General features: G+C 50.7%; 1 protein-coding gene across 1 annotated transcript in view; it reads left to right on the top strand.

The window, feature by feature from the left end:
- RAD51B (RAD51 paralog B) overlaps window positions 1-21,859 on the top strand; it is a 761,238-nt gene extending 739,379 nt beyond the window's left edge. The window contains exon 11 of the mRNA XM_088839521.1: window positions 21,786-21,859. Coding sequence (XP_088695647.1) covers window positions 21,786-21,859 — 74 coding nt within the window. The remainder of the gene's footprint in view (window positions 1-21,785) is intronic.
- The last annotated feature ends 225 nt before the right edge of the window (window positions 21,860-22,084 follow it).

The raw sequence follows: 22,084 nt of genomic DNA, 5'->3' as shown, positions 1-22,084 counted from the left end.
GGATGAAAGGGCTGAAGCCCCATGTTGTGATTCTGGGCACCTCTAATTTCCCCCTTCTCTGTTTCCGCCGTTTCATTGCCAGCAGGAGTCTGTTTGAGGCTTCTAGAGCTTGTCTTTGTTTCACCTGGGAAAGTCCCTTCAGGGAGAGCGAAGATCTCCCCGGAGGAATGGCTGGAGGCCTGACCTCTGTCACCTGAATTGTTCAGATGAAGAAGCCCCCAGAGGGGTGAGGAGGGTGATCAATTGGGAACTGAAGGAGCAAAGACCTCTCTCTCCCTCTCCTCCCTCTGCTCATTGTGCTCAGAAGGGCAGCGGGTCAGCGGTAGCAAACTGAAGGGCCAACTAGCCGCGCCTTGAAAGGCGCTCGTTTTGTGTTTCAGTAATGAGCGCTCTCTTTCTCCCCTTGGATGCACTCAGATTTCACGAGTTACAGGGAACCTGTCAACTGCTGTTTTCATTGTATGGGACTCACAGGGAACTTGGGTATAGGGCAAGCTCGTTTCAAAGAGAGCAGGGGGAGGAAAAGTCCTGAATAGATGCAAAGCGCTGTCATATGCAGATCACAGCCCCAGTTGCTATGGGACACCTCTGCGTGCCTAAAGGACGAGATGCTGAAGTCCTGTGTTGAGGTGGCTGCTTCCTTGGAGATGGGAATGCCACTGCCGAAAGGGCACAGCCAGCAAGTCTGCACTGCCTCGGGCTCCTGGGTTTGCCACAGAGCCCGGCTTAAGATGGCTTGGATCCCAGCAGCCTCTGCCCCCGACTGGCTCTGCAGTCAGGAGCCTCTTACTCAGGAGCTGAGGGAACAGGCCCATTAACCCTGGAGGAGTGGGGACAGGCAAGTAGAAAGGGGGTCTCTTTAAGGGCCACCAGGTCTCTGCTCCCAGATGAGCCACCAGAGCCCATGGACCCGAACTGGGACCTGATGTGAAAGGCAGGTTTTCACTTTTTTTGTTTGCCGTGCCCTCTGAGAACACTTGGCAGTAACACTGGTTTCCTGATGGGTTCATTTTGTAGCTGACAGACATTGTTTTCTTTCCCCTGTTTACCTAGAGTGACCCAGAGTAACAGGACAGGCCGTGCCCACAAGAGGGAAGAGCGGGCCTGCCCTGGTAGCCCTTGGCTCCCCACACCCAGGTCCTTCTGCCCTGCGTCCACCTATGGGGACAGGGACGAGCCCGGGGACTGTCCTGCCTGGAGTAGAGACCATAGCAGGACCTACAAAGGAGTTCAACATTAGAGGAATGCCCAGAATTAAGACTCTCTCCATAAGACTCTCTCCAGGGGGTCCTTCAACTGGAGATCCTTGGAGTGAAAGTATCTGGTAGAGCTCATGGTAGGACCTAAAAGAAACCAGGGGATAGTCCTAAGGGAAATGTTGCCAGCAACTGTTTACTGAACACCTTACTCTATCTACAATTAAAGGGCCAAAGTATGGCCCTGTCTTTGGGGAGTCTGAGTCTGAGAGCTGTGGCTAAGCCAGGAGGTAGGGCCAGTGCCCTTGGCAACATGTTGTGACCTCCTCCTGACCCTCATGTTTTCACTCCTGTGCCCACTTTTATCACAGCTTAGCTTCTCCCTAACTCACTCCAGTATTCTTGCCTGGAGAATCCCATGGACAGAGGAGCCTAGCAGGCTACAGTCCATGGGTTTGCAAAGAGTTGGAGACGACTGAAGCAACTCAGCATGAGTGTAAGCATCTCCATATGAGGAATGACGAGATACATACCTCAGCCTAGGACCTTGCCCTCAGAGAGGCTTCTATGTAGTGGGAGGGTAACTTTTGCGTATAATGAACTGTTGTGGAAGGTGCTTTGCAAGGCTGAAAGCTCTATGCAAATGTAAGACATAATGACCCTTCTAGGAGGAATCTCAAACATTGGCAGGCACAGTTCAAGAGTGGCAAGATTCCATGACTGGCTGGAGCAGCAGGCTGAGGGCCGCATATGCTGCAGACCTGAGATTGACCATGTGGAACGGAGAGTTTAAATCGTTACTGTGTTTGTTTTCTATTTCAGCTATAACACGTTGCCACAAACTAAGTGGCTTCAACAGTACAAATTCATTATCTTACAGTGCTGGAGCTCAGATGCCTGACATGGGTCTCACTGTGCTGAAATCAGGATACTGGCAGGGCCATGTTCATCTCTGTAGGCTCCAGGGGCAACTCCGGTTCCTTGCCTTTTCCTGCTTCTAGAGGCCACCCACATTCCTTGGCCTGTGGCCCCTTCCTCCATCTGCAAAACCAGCAATGAAAGGTTGAATCTTTCTCACATCTCATTACTCTGAACTCCCCTTCTGCCTCCCTTCCATTTTTAAGGACCCTGTGGTTACACTGGGCTTCTCTGGTGGCCAGCGGTAAAGAATCCACTTGCATTGCAAAAGACGCAGGAATCACAGGTTTGATCCCTGGATCTGGAACATCCCCTGGAGAAAGCATGGTGACCCACTCCAGTATTCTTTCAGAGAGAATCTCATGGACAGAGGAGCCTAGCAGGCTACAGTCCATAGGGTCACAAAGAGTCAGACATGACAAAGCAACTTAGCATGCAGGTACATGATTACATTGGGCCCATCTGGACGATCTAGGACAATATGCCTGTTTTAAGGCCAATCAATTAATAACCCTAAGCCCCCTTTTCCTTGGAAAGTAACATGTTCATAGGTTCCAAAAATTAGGACATGGGCATCCTTGAGGGCCCATTATTCTGCCATTGGTTAGTTGGTTGGTTATTAGTCAGTTACTGGTTGTTTGGTTGTTGGTTGTCTGTTTTCTGAGACAAATCCCTGCCCTCCACACTTACTCAAGAACTGGATAATCCCATTTATAAGAAGAAGGGAAAAACAAGGGTGAGAGGCCTCTAAGGGGAAGAAGGGAGGCAGACACGGGTAGAGAATACCAATGTCATCCCACTGCCTATCAGAATGACTTGAAAAACCACAATCCCAAGAATAAGACAGCATACAATTCTGGAGAAGTCTGTTAGTCCATACACCCTCTCAGACCCTGGTGCATAGCTGGGTCATTTTCCATGAAAAAAATTAGCCTCAAGTTCTTGGTTTCTGTCCCGTGTCCTCTGACTTAGAAGCAGAAATGCTTGTAACCCATTCTAAAATGTCCGGTCAACCTTTTGAGTTAGTATATCTAATCCAAATACACTAGTGGATTTTGCTAAGTGTCCAACAGGCCCCTGGAGCCTCTCAATTCCGCAGTGGGTTTTCGTCTGTCTCCTACACATCAGCCCCAGCCCTGCTTCATGAACTCTGCCCAGCAGCCTTGAGGACTTCGCAGCTTGCAGGCTGGCCTGTGTCAGCAGCTTCTCTGCTTCTCACCTTGTTAGAAGCTGAAGTTTGCTCTTTAGGAAGTCCATCAAAACCCTTGAAGTCAAATGCAGACATCCTTTGCCCCTGAGGATATTAATCTCCCATCTCTAAACTGCCTGTGTCCCACAAACAGCGTCAGCAGCAGCGTAATAATAGCTGATGTTGGAACTCTTCCTGTGTGCCAGATACTGTGCATGTATTACCTCATTTAATGCTTGCAACCCCCCTAGAAAGAGCCCTTTGAAGAACGGGCACTAGTCCATTTCACCCATGAGGAGACAGAAGCAGAGGGAGATTAAACAGCTTACCCAAAGTAAAGGAGCGTTTCCGTGGCAGCTCAGTCAATTTAAAAAAAACCCAAATGCAGGAGACCCGGGTTCAATCCCTGGGTTGGGAAGGTCCCCTGGAGAAGGAAATGGCAACCCACTCCAGTGTTCTTGCCTGGGAAAGCCCATGGACAAAGAAGTCTGGTGGGATACAGTCCATGGGGTTGCAAGAGTCAGACACGACATAGCAACAAACCACAAAGGAATGGAGCTCATATGAGATGGAGTCAGGATGCAAACCCAGGCTGTGGAGGCCCGTCATGCCTCACCAAGATTACTGCCATAGCCACCCTCTTTTCACTTTGCTCTGCTTACCATCCAAGCCCACAGCCAGAGTGATCCATGTACATGAGATTGTGTGCCCCCTGTTTTCAGAACTTTCCAGTGGCTCCCATCTGACTCAAGAAAAGCCAGGGGCTCACAGTGGCCCACAGGCCCACATGATCGAGCCCTGCTCCTTCTCTGCTGGCACCTCCTGCCATTTCCTCTTCCCTCTCTCTTCCTTTCCAGCCACACTGGGCTCCTTGCTCTTTCTCCTGCTAGTCTTTCTCCCTGGTTGCTCTCTCCAGTCCCCATATCTTGGGTCATTCTCTTCACAAGGGAACAGTCTACATAACGAAAAAACAAAACAAAACCTATATTTGTGGCACCCTTACCCAAAGACTCCCTAAGCCCATTCCCTGGCTTATTTTCTCCATAAGATTGTCACCAAATAACACATGCGATATGTATCTGTTGTTTATTATCTGTTTCTCCCACTGCAAACAAAGCTCCAGCATGTGCTCATGAATGAACGAGTGAAGCCCCAGGACTCCCCTGAAGACCTTTATTTAAAATAGTAAAACTGAGAAATCATTGTTAATCTCTTTCTAAGGATGGCTCCACCTAGGACTTCTGCAGCCCATGTAGGTAGCACCCTGAGGGCTGCCCGAGTGTGTCTGGGGGCACTGGGGCCTCTATGTTGAGTCCACCAGGACCGCCCTAATGAGAGCCCGCTTGGTCAATGGATCCTGGGCTGGGAAATAGCAATGTGTTACTGAAATGGCCCCATGGTTTGAGAGCCCCATAGGAACAGGTTCTGGGCCTGAGTCCCCCATCACTGTTCTCCAACAGACAGTAGTCTTTTATTTTTTTTTTTATGGCTAATGGCAAGGCTGCACCTGTGGTAACCTCGTTAGTCTATTCCAGAGCTCCACAGAGAGAGGTGAAAGCCTGCCAATTTAGCCAGGGATTTTTCGTCTCAGGCTGCTAGGTGTGGGAGGATTGGGGACTCAGCCAGACTCCAGGCTGAGAATTCACAAAAGTTTGGGGTCCAGCTGATCTGGAGTGAAATGAGCTCAGGGGATGTTTCTCTGTGTCTTGGACCCCACTTGGTAAGTTGAAATTGATCACTGGATCAACCCCCAGCCTCTCAGGTCTCAGAACACAGAAACACAGATTCTGTCTCTTTCCCTATAACCCCCTCCTGTACTTCTTGTACACCTTTGCTGAGGTGGGACTATCTCAAAAAGGAAGGCTCAGTAACTGCCAGGGCCCTCTGCCCTGCTCATTCTAGAAACCTGTAGAAGCCAGCAGCCACCCCTGTGCCTAGCCTATTCGCCAAACAGGCAGCCAGTTTCATCCTTCGTGGATCACCAGGATTTGGAGAATGAGATGTTAAGACCTTTGCAAGAAGGCTGAGGATGCATAAACATAAAATCCTTGTTCAAATGCAAGTCTCTTTGGCATCTTTTCCATGCTGCCTGGTGATGAGCAATGAGTCTTACTTTAGGGACACAGACACTAAAACTGTGGGCATGACTAGCCCTGAGGGATGCAGGGAAATATTCTCAAGGAATGATCCAGGCCTTGGTACTTGGGAGCTTCTAGTGTGGGAGATATCTTCGCCTCTTAACAAGTAGGTCACTATTGCTCCTCTGAACTCTATTGTTGGATTGAGCTGTGTTAGAGGCAAGATCTGGTTTAGACTTTGATTCGGGGCAGGAGCATGACGTGAGGTCAGCGAGGGGTCAGAGATGGGCCTGAGCTTGATCTCTGCCTCTTCATTCAGAATCCATGCTCTTTACTGAGCTCTTTTCTGAACTCACCGCGGCCTCAGTATAGCAGATCCCAGCATACAGATATTTCAAGAGCAAGAGGAGACATTTAATTTTCTCTTATTTAGAAACAAGGCTGGATGAAGGAGGAATAAACAGGGCCATTCTGTTTGTGGTTTGCTGAGATTCCCTGGAAGGCAAGCTTAGGAGGCCGGAGCCTACGTCAGAGCAGGAGAGACCAATGCCCTCTGCAAGATATGTGCAAACGGAAAGGGCTTTAGAACTGGCTGGAAGTCATGGAGAGGGAAGCAGAATTTCCAGTTTGGGTCCAAGTCTTTTCAGGCCTTGACCTTTAACCTAAAAGCCAGAGAACCAAACTGATCTCTATGATGACCATGACTCCAGAGGAGATCCATGTGCCAGGAGATGGGGGAAATGCTAGGTTTGCATGTCCAGGGTCACAGAAACCCAAGGAACTGCCCTCCCCTTTGCAAGATAACTAAAGCAAAGCCCCTGGTTCCTCCTCATCCCAAGACTTTATCATGCCCTTGTCTGTGACTTTAATCATTTTGAAAATGAAGTCACAAAAAGGATGAACTGAGGATGAATCCTGTCACCTCTACTCTAGAAATGTAAAGTTATTATTCTGGTGATTTTACTCATTGTTCCACTGATTTTTACTTAAAAAGAGTAACAAATTTGAGTGTCAAGCTGGTCCTTGCCATAAGGTTCTAAATCCCAGGCCACGAGCCAGGGTTTCTATCGCTCTCTTCACACCTTCCTCCCACCTCCACCCAGATCCCACGTTGCAGCTGCCGCCTTCCTGGACCTGGTCTGAGCCCTTCTGCCTTCAGGCCATTCTACCTGCCATGTTGCTTCCCTGCTGAGGCCTGGGTTTTGTCTCAAAAGGAAGGGAAAAGGCTGGTCCTGGAATGCAGCCCTTCCCTGGTGCCCTGTGGTGGAGGTCAGCCTCTTCGCTGACACAGGGACCAGCTCAGCCCACACGTCCACCTCCCTGGCTCCGTCCTTTGTCCGTCTCCTTGCCTTTCTCTTTTTTCTTGTCTCATTTGGAGACAAAAATGTGTCCCTGCCGAGAGTCACGTTCTCCCAAGGTGCACTTCTCTCAGTAAGGGAGCTGCTTCCGACTTCATAAAAATACATCTCCTCCTTCTTTTACCTTCAGTACAGCCATTTGGAATTTGGAACTGGACTTGCATCTTTAAGGGACCCCATGTTGTCCTTGCTTTTTCTGAAATCTAACCCTGAATCTTTATCCGAATAGACCTGGATGTAGACAGAGTAGCCTAAGATCATGAATGATCATTACAGTCCTAGCAGTTGCCATTTACTGATTGTCACTTGCAGGCTCAGTGCTAACTAAGCTCCTTGGTGATAGCTCAGCTCAGTAACTTGTTGGGGGTGACCCTGGGTCAGCATGACTGCAGAGGCCACTCCCTGAACCACCACACAGAAAGGTTCCTCTCTGCCTTCTCTCTTCGAATCTGCCTGGACCCTGCCCTACAGCACCCACCGCCCCCAAGCATAGCCAGTTTCTTGGGATCTACTTCACTACACATTGCTTGCCGACACCTCTGGTTCATGAGGCCCCAGAGCCTGTCATCAGCACATGATCACCCACAATCTACCTGTGTAGCCTGGCTTTCATGCCTTCAAAAGGTCTCCCATTGTATACACCTTAAGTTTCACTGGGACACCAAGATCTGCCCATCTCCAGGCGCAATAGAATAGGTGTGCAATCCATTTGCAGCCATCACTCACTCCCAAGGATTTTCTTGATTTAAGAAATCTTTACCCAAAAAGAACCAGCTTTTGCTGCGGGTAACCTGACTTGCCACCAAATTCTGAGCGTGGCTCTTCAGTAGCGCAGAGAAGGACCTCAGGGCTCCACCCTCAGACCGCTTCTCTTCTCTGTCTTCGCTTACTCCCTACATGATCTTGTGCTGTCTCTTAGCTTCATATGACATCCATCTGCCAACAGCTCCCAAACTGAGTCCCTGGCCTGGACCTCTCCCCTAGATTCCAGAATTGCATATCCGACTGCCTACTTGACATCTGCACTGGGATACAGCTCTGGGGCATGTTCAGATGAAGTATCTGCAATCAAACTCCCAGTTCCTTCATCCCCACAACATGCTCTGCCTTCAGTCTCCTCACATATATAAAAGGTAACTCCATCCTTCCAGTTTTTCAGGCCAGAAGTTTTAGAGTCCTCCTTGCCTGCTCTGGGAATATTACACCCTGCATCTCAGTTCAGTTCAGTCGCTCAGTCGTGTCTGACTCTTTGTGACCCCATGAATCGCAGCATGCCAGGCCTCCCTGTCCATCACCAACTCCTGGAGTTCACTCAAACTCATGTCCATCGAGTCGGTGATGCCATCCAGCCATCTCATTCTCTGTCTTCCCCTTCTCCTCCTGCCCCCAATCCCTCCCAGCATCAGAGTCTTTTCCAGTGAGTCAACTCTTTGCATGAGGTGGCCAAAGTACTGGAGTTTCAGCTTTAGCATCAGTCCTTCCAGTGAATACCCAGGACTCATCTCCTTTAGAATGGACTGGTTGGATCTCCTTGTAGTCCAATGGACTCTCAAGAGTCTTCTCCAACACCACAGTTCAAAAGCATCAATTCTTTGGCAATCAGCTTTCTTCACAGTCCAACTCTCACATCCATATATGACTACTGGAAAAACCATAGCCTTGACTAGATGGACCTTGGTTGGCAAAGTACTGTCTCTGCTTTTTAATATGCTATCTAGGTTGGTGATAACTTTCCTTCCAAGGAGTAAGCGTCTTTTAATTTCATGGCTGCAATCAGCATCCTCAGGATGATTTTGGAGCCCAGAAAAATAAAGTCTGACACTGTTTCCACTGTTTCCTCATCTATTTCCCATGAAGTGATGGGACCAGATGCCATGATCTTAGTTTTCTGAATGTTGAGCTTCAAGCCAACATTTTCACTCTCCTCTTTCACTTTCATCAAGAGGCTTTTCCTGCTGCTGCTGCTAAGTCACTTCAGTCGTGTCCGACTCTGTGTGACCCCATAGACCGCAGCCCACCAGGCTCCCCCGTCCCTGGGATTCTCCAGGCAAGAACACTGGAGTGGGTTGCCATTTCCTTCTCCAATGTGTGAAAGTGAAGTCGCTCAGTCATGTCTGACTCGTAGCGACCCCATGGACTGCAGCCTACCAGGCTCCTCCATCCATGGGATTTTCTAGGCAAGAGGACTGGGGTGGCTTGCCATTGCCTTCTCCGTTCCTGCTGGCAATTCCTTCTAAATAAACCCAGAATCCAACCATCTCTTACCACCTTGATTGCTCCTTTGCTGGTCAAAGCAACCATCATCTCTTGCCTAGATTATTGCAAAAGCCTCCAGCTGATCTCTGCTTCAGCCTCCCATGCCTCCCTTCAAACTATTCTCATCACCGCAGCCAGAATGATTGTTTTTAAAACATAAACCGATCATGTCACATCTCTGCTCAAAGTGTTCCGGGCCTTCCAGCCTCACTGAGAGTAAAGGCCAGTGTGCTCATGGTGGCCGTCAAGGCCTGCCTGATGGGCTCTACTCCTCCCCTACCTCTTCTTGCCTTCATACGCTGCCCTGCACACTGGCCTCTGTGTTCTTCCTCCTGCATTACGCGCTTGACTCCCTCAGGACCCTCTCCTTGCTGATCCCTCTGTCTGGAATGCTTTATCCCCTAGATCTTTGCAACTAGTTCCTCATTTCAGGTTTCCAAATTATCAGCTTATCAGAAAAGGGTTTGTCACCTGCTTCCAGAAAAGAACAACCTTGTCACCCTCACTGCTTTTTCTCTCTAGCACTATTGTCACCAGATAGATGGTGTTTATTAGCCATTTCCCCCTCAACATGTGCACACACACAAATAAGGACTTTGTCTATTTTCTCCAAACCTATATCCCCAACACTTTGAATAATGCTTTCCATGTAGTGAGTGCTCCATTAAATATTTAATAAATGGATGAATGAATGATTTGTCCTTAGGGGTAGAATCAAAGCTGAGGAATGTTGGGTGTGGAATTTGTTTTGCTTTGTGGGGTTTCAAGCTGGTCCAGCGGGTCATTTCCATCAGGCAAACTCCTAACGAGCTCGCTGACCTTCCTGATGCTGCGGGGTGGGCGTGGTGTGCGTGTCATCGGCACATAGTCAGACACACCGCTGCCCATGCAGCAGAATGCTGCCACAGCTGTTGAAACTCGTTGCTAATGGAAGCAAAAGCCAAGAAAGCAAAAATGAACAAAGTAGAGTGCCCTCATAGAGAGTGTGACATGGCAGCCTTCATGGGGGTTTCAGAATGTGCCAGCGCCCCTCATACATGACCTGATACACAATTAGCTAAAAACAAACAAAACATCACATCTGAGCCCCAGGTTTTGAACGTCTTTTGATAACCTCTCTCCTTGAAGATTATATCAAATTACAGGGAAAAGTCCTCGATGATGAACTGCCAAGGTCAGGGTGGAAGGAGTAGGTCACAGGACCAAACTTCAGAAAGGCGTTCAGAGAAAATAGTCTGGATTTAGACACTGTACCCAACGCACGTACCTTCCAGCACATGGCAGATCAAAGGGTGATCAGAGACAGGAGGAGAGGAGAGTGTGCTGCAGGAATAACTAAAACGTTTATGTCTCACCCTACCCCAGACCTAACTCTTGGGAACTACTGGAATATTCAGTGATCTGGGCTGCAGGCTTAGCTTCCCTCCAGCAGGACTGCCCCCACTTGCCCTTCGTACACCTGGCCTCGCTTCCTCGCTTGCCGCAACAACGCAAGGATCTGAAGGCAGATCCTTCAGAGCCTCTCCTGCAAGGAAGCAGCCCCTAATCTTCTGCTTCAAGATCTTTGTCCAGCTGCTTCCAAAGTGCCAAGCTACCCCTCTGCCTCACTCTGGCTACCACCCATGGAGACATAGGCCCCCCTGCCAGAGTGGGCCAGAGGAGGGACCTCTTAATTTGGCACTTGAGCTTCTCAGACAGCAAAACAAGACAACTCAGAGATTTCTTTTATTCAAGAAGCACAAGGCCATAAGCAGGTCCACTAGATCAAAGGCATGACACCTTCCTGAGCTTCTCTTTAACTGAGTCCCGGGAGCCAGGCTGGGGGTTTCTGTTTCAGGGTAGCACTGCCAGATTTGGCCAATGAAAATAGAGAAGGCCCATTTAAACTTGAATTTCAGATAAACAGTGAATGATTTTTTAGTTTAAAAGTATGTTCCCTAAAATATTGGGCATATACTTATGCTGAAAAATCATTGCCTTGTTTTCTGAATCCCCAGTTACATTTGGCGTTCTCTATTTTATCTGACCGGAGAAGGCAATGGCAAGCCACTCCAGTACTATTGCCTAGAAAATCCCATGGATGGAGGAGCCTGGTAGGCTGCAGTCCGTGGGGTCGCTAAGGGTCGGACACGACTGAGCGACTTCACTTTCACTTTTCACTTTCCACTTTCACTTTTCACTTTCCACTTTCACACATTGGAGAAGGAAATGGCAACCCACTCCAGTGTTCTTGCCTGGAGAATCCCAGGGACGGGGGAGCCTGGTGGGCTTCCGTCTATGGGGTCACACAGAGTCGGACACGACTGAAGTGACTTAGCAGCAGCATTTTATCTGACAACCCTATCTGCATGGTTCCTAAACACAAGCCACACCCCAGTCAGCCTGGATAGCTCTAGGCCTGCGGCATGGGACACAACTCCTGACCCCAGTTCCTGTTGCCCACACGCATCCCTTCCAAAGGAGCTGGCTGGCCCTCCATCAGGGGAGCGAGGAAAGAAAATGCTTGTTGTACACATATGACTTATATAATGTTATAAATCAACATGATCTCAATTTATAAATGGATGAATGAAAGAAATGAGAAAAGAAAATGCAAAGAAGAAACTGCTCATGACATTGTGCTCCCCAAAGTCAAGGGTACCGGGATCTGTGAAGGGCCTTGTTCAGATAATATACCCGGGAGGAGGAGGTGGCCAGGGAGGGGTGGCGACAGGGAGTGGAAGCAGGAGAGAAGAAAAGGACCCAGCAGGGCCAGCATGGAGCTTTGAAGGGGGCTTCTGGAAGGTGCCACCTGGGAGGCACTGATTTCCTGCAGAGCAGCTGTGAGCCCTGCCCTCCCTGAGGCCTCAGCTGGCTCCCACTATCCCAGGACAAAACAGGGCCTGAGCTCTAGGACCCTCTCATTTCCCCCTTTAAATTCATCCTGTCTCCATTCTTGGCCCCCTCAATGTTCTGGAAGGTGGTGGACATGGACACCTTATGGAAAGTTCCAGACATGGCAGAGACCCCACCACTCTATCCCCCATCCTCATGTCCTGCTCATAGACCCACTGTGGTCTGACTGGAGGGTAGTGACCAGCACACGTTGGTCTCCCAGGCTCAAATCCCCATCCCTGCCTTGTCCTAGCTGTGTGACCTTGGAATACTTAGCACTCTGCCCACCTGTTTCCATCAGCAAATGGGGACTATTGTCAGGATGAAATGACTGAATACTCAGGAAGCACAGTGAACCGCACGGAGAAGGCGCCATTAAACGCTTGGGCTTGTTTTCTATCCCTGCTTCTCCCAGAGGGCCACCTTGATCACCCTTGCTGATTACATTCTCGGTCCTCGCCCTCTCGAGCCCCTCGCTGCCCCTGACGCGCACCTCCCACTGTCTTCTCTCGCGGCATCCAGTGCTTCTCCACCACTGATATCTCTGCTTTCTTCTCAAGATCCTTTGCCTCCTTCGGACTCTTCTAACCAGACCCATTTCTCCAAGGTTCGTTCTAGGCATGATTATGTGCTCATCTCTGATCCCCTTCCCTTGGTGGTCACGCACAGAATAGTTCTACATGGGACACAACCACCATGTTTCCATGGTCATCTCTGCAGACGGGCATCTGAGCCTCAGGAAGGTAAGGGAGCTTCTGCATTTTACGCTCTACCCTGTTGGAGGATATGTAATCCTTTCCATGGGCATTAATTACTTTTCAAATAGTAATTGCAATGACTGTGTGGTTTTTTGGAGGGGAAGGGATGGATGCCTTCCGACTGGGTTCACAGGCAATTCTGTATTGAACAGTCTGTCTTTAGGATGGGGTGGAAGAAGGACATTCAGAGTATAACAGACAATCTGGGCAAAGGCACAGAGTAAGAGACAGAAGGGGCTGAGAGGCCTTGGTGCTTGTATAGAAATTTCAGGCCTCACTGGTGGAGACAGAGAACATGGGGGAAGCGGATGTTTTGGCAAGCCAAGGAGATCCTCCAGGTTCCCTCAAAATCACTCAGGGGCCGAGTCTGCCTCCCAGTCAGGCAGGTCCTGCACGCTCACACAGGATCCCTAGGACCAACGCGTGATCAAGGCCAGAGTAACATACCTGGGAGATTCTCTGCAGGCCTGGGCTCCGTGGCGCTGTGCCTTCTGAGATGACTGCAGGGAGGGGGGCAATTCACCAAGGCCTGCCCTCCGCTGGGTTTGCCCATGAGCTTGCCTAGGGTACCTGCAGGACTGTCAGGAGGGGATGAGCTCATCTGAGACTCGGTGATCCTTAATAGCCTTGTAAGTTGAAGGAAGGACTGTAAAGTGGGTAGGAAACTTAGACTCATCCTCTAACACTTGGGATCCAGCCATGAATACAACGGAGGCCTGCTCCCACATGTCTAAATATTGGAAAGTTACAAATCAAGCTAACAAACTGTTAAATATCATATGTTCTCTCCTCTTACCCTTGACAAATACACCTTCATGACAACCTGAAGGCCAAGTTTGAATTTAGAATTTGTGGACTCCTCGGAGTTCCCTACTGTATTCTGGTGGCCTAAGCAGAGGGCTGGCTTCATAGCCTGACTCCATCTGGTAGGGTCTTGAGTGCACATGTTTGTACACTCAGCTCACATGTTCAAGCTCCAGGTCCACACACACACACACACCCAAAACCCACCACTTGGTCACTGCTGAGGCAGTAGACCGTGGCATAGTCTACTCTTGTTGGCAAGTCAGACATAGGTCAGAGATCTGCACTGACCTTGGGATTAAGCTCAGGGAATTGGGCAGGAAACTCCAGGGTCCAAGTACCTGAAGCTAGGTCTGGCAGCAGGGCAAGTGTGGGTTTGGGGGGAAGTGTCCCTTTACCCCGTGGACTCCTGGCTCATGGTTGCTGGACTGTGGCTGGAGGAGAACAAGAAGACTCCTAACTTGTGGGCCATAGCAAGGGCCACTCTTGTCCCTGGATGGGGGTGCCCACTGGGGGTGAAGGTAGTCAATGAGGAAGAACCTCCAGATTTCCTAGAAGAGTCCTCAGTGCGCCCAGGCATCTCCCTATCCCAGACTGGGCATCTGCCCGACACCTCGTGCCTCGGGGTCATTCGGGTGTCACCGTCTCACGCTCCTGACACAGTGGGGAACTTGTTTTTCTCTTCTGTCACTCCCTGACTCTAATCCCTACCAACCGGTGCCACTTGGCTGGCCTCCTTGGCAGAAAGGTGACAAAAGGAAGTGTCTCTGAAGAGTCAGATCCCTCAGCCAGAACCCAAGCCTCCTTGTGGCTGCATGAGCCGATGGTCGAGGGCCCTAACCTCCAGTCATGGACCCTGGCATCTCTCGTCTCCCACTGCTGGGGTGCGGGTGGCGTCACTCAGGGTAGGTTCACCAACAAGAGAAGCAGGAGCTGTCACACTGCTCAGAGCAAGCCTCCACTCTCCTCTCCTGCACGCTCTCTGCTCCCCACTGCCCCGACCGCCCATCTTCATCAGGCCTTCCCTCCGAGTGTGTCTCAACATCTACTTCGACTCCAGCCAGCTCACCTCCTCCCCTGCTCCCAGCATCTGCTCATCTGCCCCCAGCTCATCAACTTTCTCCTGTCCAAATCCCTTTCATTCTTCAAGGTACACTTTAAATTTCACCTCCATGAAAGTTTCCCAATAGTTCCATTAATCCTCCTGATTTCTCACCTGCATGGTTTACCACCTGGACCCCACATTTGGCCCATGAAAAATATTCATGTAGCACTTTATATCATACGGTGTTAGTATTTGTTCCTTGTTACACAGTAATCCAGGACTAGAAGAGACCCTAAAGACCATCTCATCCAACCCTCACTTTTTGAAGATGAGGAAACCAAGAAAAACAGATTTCGTAACTTACCCAGGCAAAAATTGTTGAAATGACACTAAAACTATAGTCAACTCTCTTAACCCGATGCAGGACTTCCCCATATCCCCTTGCTGTCCCTCTACATGGAATTTTGTATCACCCACAGGCTGGGGCTGTCATGCAGGGCAATCAGATGATGTACTGATCAGCTGGGCACATGGTTCCTCCCCTTTACCAGTAGAACAGAGCCCAGATCTGCAGCCCACCAGTAGACCCCATGTATTTCAAGTTCCTTGCTATCCATTTTAATAACCACCCAGCCAAAAAAAAAAAAACCAACATGTGATTACCAGAGGTCCCTTGGATTTTCTCAGACCAGCTCTGATTTCTTGCTGTATCCCCTTTAATTCAAAAAGAATAAGCCCAGTTCCTACTCCACTGTGGCAGAAGGCCAGGTTCTCCTGCTGCCAATCCCCGTAATCCCTTACATTTTCATTTTGGAAGAACTGAGAGCATCTTAGCAAGCCTCTCCTCTGACTTTCCCAGGGACAGACGAGAAGGCAAGAGGCTGGTGGGCCACAGCAAGGAAGGGCACTGAGTACACAGCCAAGGAGGACCCGAGTGGAAGGGTCCAGCTTTCACAGAGGGTGGGAAGCAAGGGAAAAACAGACTGGGGGCAGAAGACCTGGGAGTGGCAGGGCCAGGATGACCTGCCCAAAATAAGGTCCCTAAACTCCAAGTCAGTCACCCCATTCAAAACCAGCCGGAACAGGGCAAAGCAAGCATTTTTCTTTTCTCCCTTCTGCTCTGGTTGCCCTGCTCACTCCAAGGAAGAAAAATAGAATAATGAGCCACGTCGTCAGAGAGTGACACCCAAGTACATCCGGAAAGCCGTGGGCAGACGCCTGGCTGGGTGGCTAGCTTTCTCTGTTTCTGGTAGAGGTTTTATAAATATTCGGAGAGTTTGATCTGAAGCTGGAGGTACGGAGGCAAGGGGAGCAGCAGAAGGGGGAGATAACTCAGCCCACGGGGGTTCTGGGACCTCTCCGAGGCCTGCTTTTCATTAGTGTCTCCAAGACAACGGCCCATCTGCGGCAGATCCCCTCACTCCCTGCAAAGCATCCTCAGCTCATGACGCCTTTTCTTGAATAGTGAATCTGCTGCGATCAGCCTTCCTCCAAACCCCTCCCCTCAGCCTGCACCTCCTAGGCTGGAAAAAGAGAAGAGAATTATGGGGGAGATTGCAGTCCAACTCTCAGGCTGGCGTGGAGAGACAGAGCCTCAATCTTCCTGCTCCAAGGGTGATGATTGACCCCAGGGGGCAGTTGGAGGCTGGGTGGTAATGAGTTTGGGATAACCAGGCTGCAGCAGCACCACCTCAGTTTCAGTCCCTCCTCCACTTTGCACACCCAGCCTTAACTCTCGTCTCCTCCCTGTCTGACCTGACCTTTCCCCTCTGCACATACGTTTATTCTTGATCAGGGCAAACATTTGCAGAGTTCCCAAGGAACGACCTGGCCAGTCATTGTGCTGATAAGTTCCAGATGCCCATGGAAGCACAAGCCCATGTGTGTCTCTGGTTTTCACCAAGATGTCCAGTGGGTTCTAAAAGGGTGGTGTCAGGGAGGCTCGCCAGGGAAGAAAGGGAGATCCGTGTTTGCAAGTCAGTGTGAGAGTGGGCAAGTCTACCCAAAGAGGTGGCCGTCTCACCGGAGAGAAGAGAGCTGGGCTGGGTGATCAACACGGCCAGGGAGGGAACGTACACCCAGAACCTGTAACTCCAGCATCGCAGACACTTAGCATGCAACTCCATTTCTCTACTTAAAGATCAGCTCCCTCTAGCTGTGGGCTCCATGGGGCTACAGGCAGGGACCCCTGGTCTCTGCCACACACCTGTGCCAGCCGAGCACCTGTGTGTAGGAGGCCCTCGGTAATGCCTATTGAAAGGAGAGTTGTCGGCAGATGGACTGCAGGGTCTGGGATTTCTGGGTTTTCTTTCTAGCCTGTCGTTGTGCTCCTGAGCAGACCTGAGTCCCAGCCTCTCCCAGCCCCTCCTTTCTGTGGAATGCAGGTCACCCCAGCCCTCATGAAAGGTCTGTACTCAGAGCCAGCCCTGGAGGTTGGGGCAAAAAAGCCAGAGAAGGTCCTCCTGGCTACAAATGGAGCAGAACCAGGAACCCGAGGTGTGCGGCTCAGACAAAAGCCGCTTCTGCCTTCTTGCTTGTGTTCTTTTTCCCACCGAGATTGACCCTGGAGGAGCAAACCCCGAGTTCCTCTGCTGGTCTGAGCAGGAAATTCCTGTCAGCTCATGGGAGAGACCAACTGGGGGAGATATCATCACATCGATTTCCCCTGAGATACAGGATCATATCAAAGTCTTACCCTGGCCCTGGGGAGCGACTGCTCGCTGCCACCATCCCCTCTGTGACTCTCTCAAGCAGACCCTGCCAGTCTTCCTCACCCGGAGATGATGTTAGGTTTGCAGCAGTCACCCAAGGAGCAAGGAGGAGTGGGATGATTAACAGTAATTAAGCGTAGCTAACTGGGCCTCATGGGTGGTTTCTGGGTGCATTCTGGTGGCAAAGTTGTATCAAAGAGGCCAGCCCCAAGGGCACAGATAAGTATGGATTAAAGAAGGCAGGGGGATGAAGATCCTCGCTCCTCACGTGTGGTCCAGGGGCCTGCAGCATGTCCATCAGCCGGAGCTGGCTACAGAGGCAGAATCTCAGGCCCCAGATGAATCAGGAAATATGTTTTAACAAGATGGCCAGCGGATCCGAGGCACACTTGAGTCTGAGACACGTTGGTGCTCAGGAAGGGACATAGGGTGCTTCTATCTCTGACCCCACAGATTCTAGTCCAGATCTGCCAGTCAGTAACTGTGTGACATTAGGTAAGTGAAGCCCTCTCTCTGAGCTTCAGTTTCCTCACTTGAAAGCAGAAATGCTGTCGTCTATCATAAAGGTTTGACTGATGTGACGTGGGGCTTGGCACCAGTAGGCTCCAACCCTAGTAAATTGTTGTTTGCTGTTTAGTCACTCAGTCGTGTTCAACTCTTTGTGACCTTATGGACTATAATGCTCCAGGCTCCTCTGTCCATGGAATTTCCAGGTAAGAATACTGGAGTGGGTTGCCATTTCCTTCTCCAGGGTGTCTTCCTGACCCAGGGATTGAACCCGTGTCTCCTGCATTGGCAGGCGGGTTCTTTACCACTGAGCCACCAGGGACGCCCCTAGTAAATGGTAGCAGCACAGAACTGCTTGCTCAGAGAACAATATCCTTGTCTTCCCCAAGCCAGCTACCCAGGAGGTGGGGCTTCAGCCAGACTTCTTGCTATTATTTCACTTTTGCATTTTCTGGAGAGGATCTATAGACCTCCAATCATGAATCCTGAAGACAACAGTCATAGCCTTTCATCTCCAGTTTCCCCATAAGTGAAATTAGGACATGAGTGCCCTCGTGGTAGGATGGATGCTGTGGGTGAAGGAGCTGGAGTATGTGGCCAGGCAGGGCCAGGCTGAGAGCCAGGGCTTCTAGAAAGAGATGACACCACCTCTGACTTTGGCAATGGAACCTTATGAACAGCACTTTGACCATTTCCCACGAGCAAGTAGTACAGAGTCTGGGTTTTATCACCTCTGCATTTCCTTGAGACACTGTCAGATTCCCACATGGTTGAGGGGGTTGGGGGTACTGACCCACTCCCCTGTGTCCTGTGTTGATGTTTCGGTATTTCCACCCACTTTCCCAGGATAATGTAATGGGGTCTACGGGGAGCTCGAGGTCTTCCTGCATGCTGGGCTCACAGAACTGCTTCCCCAGTAGTGTTTGGCTGAAGTTACTTTTCACTTTAGTTTCAGGGAGAAGAGAGAAGGCCCGTCCCCAGGTGTTCCCTGGAATGTGCTGGCTGATGACCTGGATGAGTCATTTAACCTTTCTAAGCCTCAATTTCCTCCTAAGATGAAAATATTAAGTAAAAAAAATGCCCCGAAGATGCCAGACAAGTCTTTACCCATTCCAGGGATGATGGGATTGCTGAGGGATTAAATGAGGTGATACTGAGAAAGAACATGGTCCAGAGAGGGATCTATACGGTCGATACATGCTAGCTGCCCTTTTGTGGGTTGTTCAAAGAGGTGTAGGCCTCAGACAGTTGGCCCCGGGCGAAAATCACAAATAAGAGAGTGGCCTCCATTTGCAAATAGCAAGGCCAGCCTCCTGGCTCCTGTACAGGTCAGCAACTGACCCTTCCCTCCCCTACCGTCGTATTTCTTTCTTTCACACAGAAGTTGAGACTTGTGGCTCACCAGGCGACCCCAATGAGTTTAAAGCTTGAAATAAATACACTCTCAAAACTGCCATCACGCCCCTGCCCCCATGACTGCCGCAGGCCCTCCTAACGTGGGGCTGGCTCCCCCTCCCTCTCCCCGTTTCCTCTCCTGCTAGAAGCCAGGCCGGGGCTGAGCCCTCGAGAAGGTATCTCCGCTGCACGTATGCTGGTCCCAGGGGCCCTGAGCGGGGCGGACCGGGCTCGTCCTGATCCAGCACAGACGCTCCTCTTCCTGGGTTTGTTAGAAGCCTGACCAGGCCCTGAGTCTTATGACTTCAACAGATGTTTCTGCTTAAGCAGCCCTGGCATCTTTATGGCCTGTTTTTTCCATTCTTGCTCTCTTCCTCTGTCCCAGCAGCCCTGAACGCAATTTGGACTTCATTTTCTTTCTAATGGTTACAGGGATAGAAAGGACTATTTTTTTTTTCTTATTTGTTCCCTTTTACTTAGCTCTTCAAGTGACACACACACAGCCACACGCACACACACACACTCCATAGGCAGGCAGATCTGGGCTCCCGGCGTGCATTTGTCAACGTTGCGCTGACATTTATTTTCGCTTCAGACTGAGCCCCAGTTCAAAACCTCCCTCCCTACCTCCACCAGCACCTCACATTTATCCCCTCTGTGTCCCCACACGGGTCACCCCAGGGCAGCTGATTAGTGTGTCTTCCCAACTGCTGATTTTGAAAGCTCGTGCTGGCCTCGGGCTCTGGCCTGTCCCTCCAGTGAGACGTGAAGAGCTGTGTGTCTGTCTGGCTCTGTAGGTCTGGGAAGGTTTCGCCGCCTGATAGAGGGAGGGCTGAGAATACAGTGGCCCCGTATCTTGTCAAACTGCCTGGCCAGCCGGTCTGCCCAGGCTCAGGTGGGGCCAAGGTGACAGCTGTTAAAAAATGGAGCCAGTTTTCCACGGGTACGTGACAAGCTTGAAACCAGTCTGGCCACTCTTCACATCAACACCTATAATTCTACCTGGCTTGCCACCGTGGCAGGGTGTTCCCATCCACTGGCCCTATAGGGCTTGGGGTCACTTGTCTTGAGTCTGGTTCCCAGAGCAAAGAAAGCCTGGAGACTGCAGGTGCTCCGCCAAAGGCCGGTCTGTGTCGAAGGCCCCTGGGGCTCAGAACCCTTGATCACCTCCCGAGACTGAGGCGCAGAGCTGGATTCCTCCTCTGGGCTCCCACCAGGGGTGTGGACAGATCTACCCGGAGTGCTGAATGGCGACACCACCTGCTGTCTCACCTGGTTGCCCATTGCTCAAGAAGTGCGTGTGTGCATGCTCAGTTGCTCCAGCCATATCTGACTCTATGCGACCCTATGAACTGTAGTCCACCAGACTCCTCTGTCCATGGGATTCTCCAGGCAAGAATCCTGGAGTGGGTTACCATGCAGTCCTCCAGGGGATCTTCCTGACCTAGGGTTTGAACCCAGGTCTGCCGCATTGCCGGCAGATTCATTACCATTGAGCTGCCTGGGAAGGCCCAAAGAAGTACATCCAACCTTAATTCCTCCAGGTCCCTGCAGCCTTTCTACCTGAGTGTCTGATGATACTGACTCACCTCTCAGGACATGTTTAGAGTTGAGCTAACCATCAAGGACCACCAGCCCTTGTGAGCCATCGTCTGCTGACCGTGGCGGAGGGGGAGTCATCAGGATGTTCCATCTTCAGCACCCTCACATGAAGGGCCTTTTCAGAAGGACAGTGACAGGGGCCTGAGCTCAATCTCATGAAGTCCTTACTAAGTGACTGCCCGACTTGAGAAGGGCCAGCCAGCCAGCACCCGCTCCTCTCTCCACTGTGGTCCTGTCACTGTATACATTACAGGCATCGCCATTCTCTTCTCACCTTCCTATTGACACAAGTTAAAACCCTGGTTCGTATTTCTTCATGTTTTGGAGGCTGAGTCGTGACACCCCCTCCCCACAGTGGATTAAGGGAGGCTGCTCAGGGAAGTCAGCCACAGAGGGGTGAGCTTGGGCTTCAATAACAGGGTGACACACACATGAAGGCTGCGGGGAGAGGAGGAAGGAGGAAGCCCTGGAAGCAGGGGTGAAGGGTGATGGTCCCTCACCCCGGCTCTGCTGAGCTGGGCGTGCAGAACGGCAGCCACGTGCTTCCAGCAGGGTCCTGAGGACGCCCCCTGCCATTTGCTTCCCTGTCGCACATACTCACTGGTGAAGAGGGAGACGGGAGCTGGTCCTCGGCTTCTCCATTCATATGACCCTCCAGAATTCCCCTCCAGCGCAACATATCTCCAGAAACAACTCTATGGTAATGTCATAACCAGAGATCCTGCTGATGGTTCAAAATCAATTCAACATCAACAGCCCTGTTAGTCTGGAGCCATCCTTCCCTGAGTGTTTGCCCCGCTGTGTGTGTCTGAATGGTGGGTGAGGTGAGTTGGGCAGAGGGGGCTGCTTGTTTCATTTCTGCTGCTCTCCAGGGTCCCCAAAATCAAGTGTCTGCAATAGCATCTCTCTCCCCGTCTCTAAGGAGCACTGGGTACCTGCATCCATGTGAGGCTCTGGCTCTGCCCAGGAAGATCTCTGGGGATCTCCAAGGGCCACTGGATTGGGAATGCTGAGCCCTGGGGAAGTGGGACTGTCTGGCCAGCCAGATACCCAACATAGCCCTCTGGTCACTTCCCTTTTTCTCCTGTCACTAGGGGATCCCACCAGAGGAATGAAGCCTAGAAAACTAGAACCGTGTGGAGCCAGGCAAGATACAGGTGGCAAGTGACCTCCAGATGGTCAGAGAAAGCCTACCCTCCGTGTTCTCTGTAGGTCTCCTTCCCAGAGGGACCTGGCCGAACCCTTCTTTCTGGACAGCTATGATGTCGTGTCTCTTCTATCCTAGGAGTGAGGAAAAGGATGCTTTCCTCATTCTTCAAGAACCAAACCTCCAGGCTTTCCTGGAAGTTTAGTGGTTAAGAATCCACTTGCCAATGCAGGGGACAGGGGTTTG

This window comes from Moschus berezovskii, chromosome 9 (assembly GCF_049115385.1).
Source record: "Moschus berezovskii isolate FMDL1 chromosome 9, NW_MosBer_1.0, whole genome shotgun sequence".
Taxonomy (NCBI): domain Eukaryota; kingdom Metazoa; phylum Chordata; class Mammalia; order Artiodactyla; family Moschidae; genus Moschus; species Moschus berezovskii.
The sequence above is the reverse complement of the archived record's forward strand: the minus strand, read 5'-3'. Positions and strand labels throughout refer to the sequence as shown.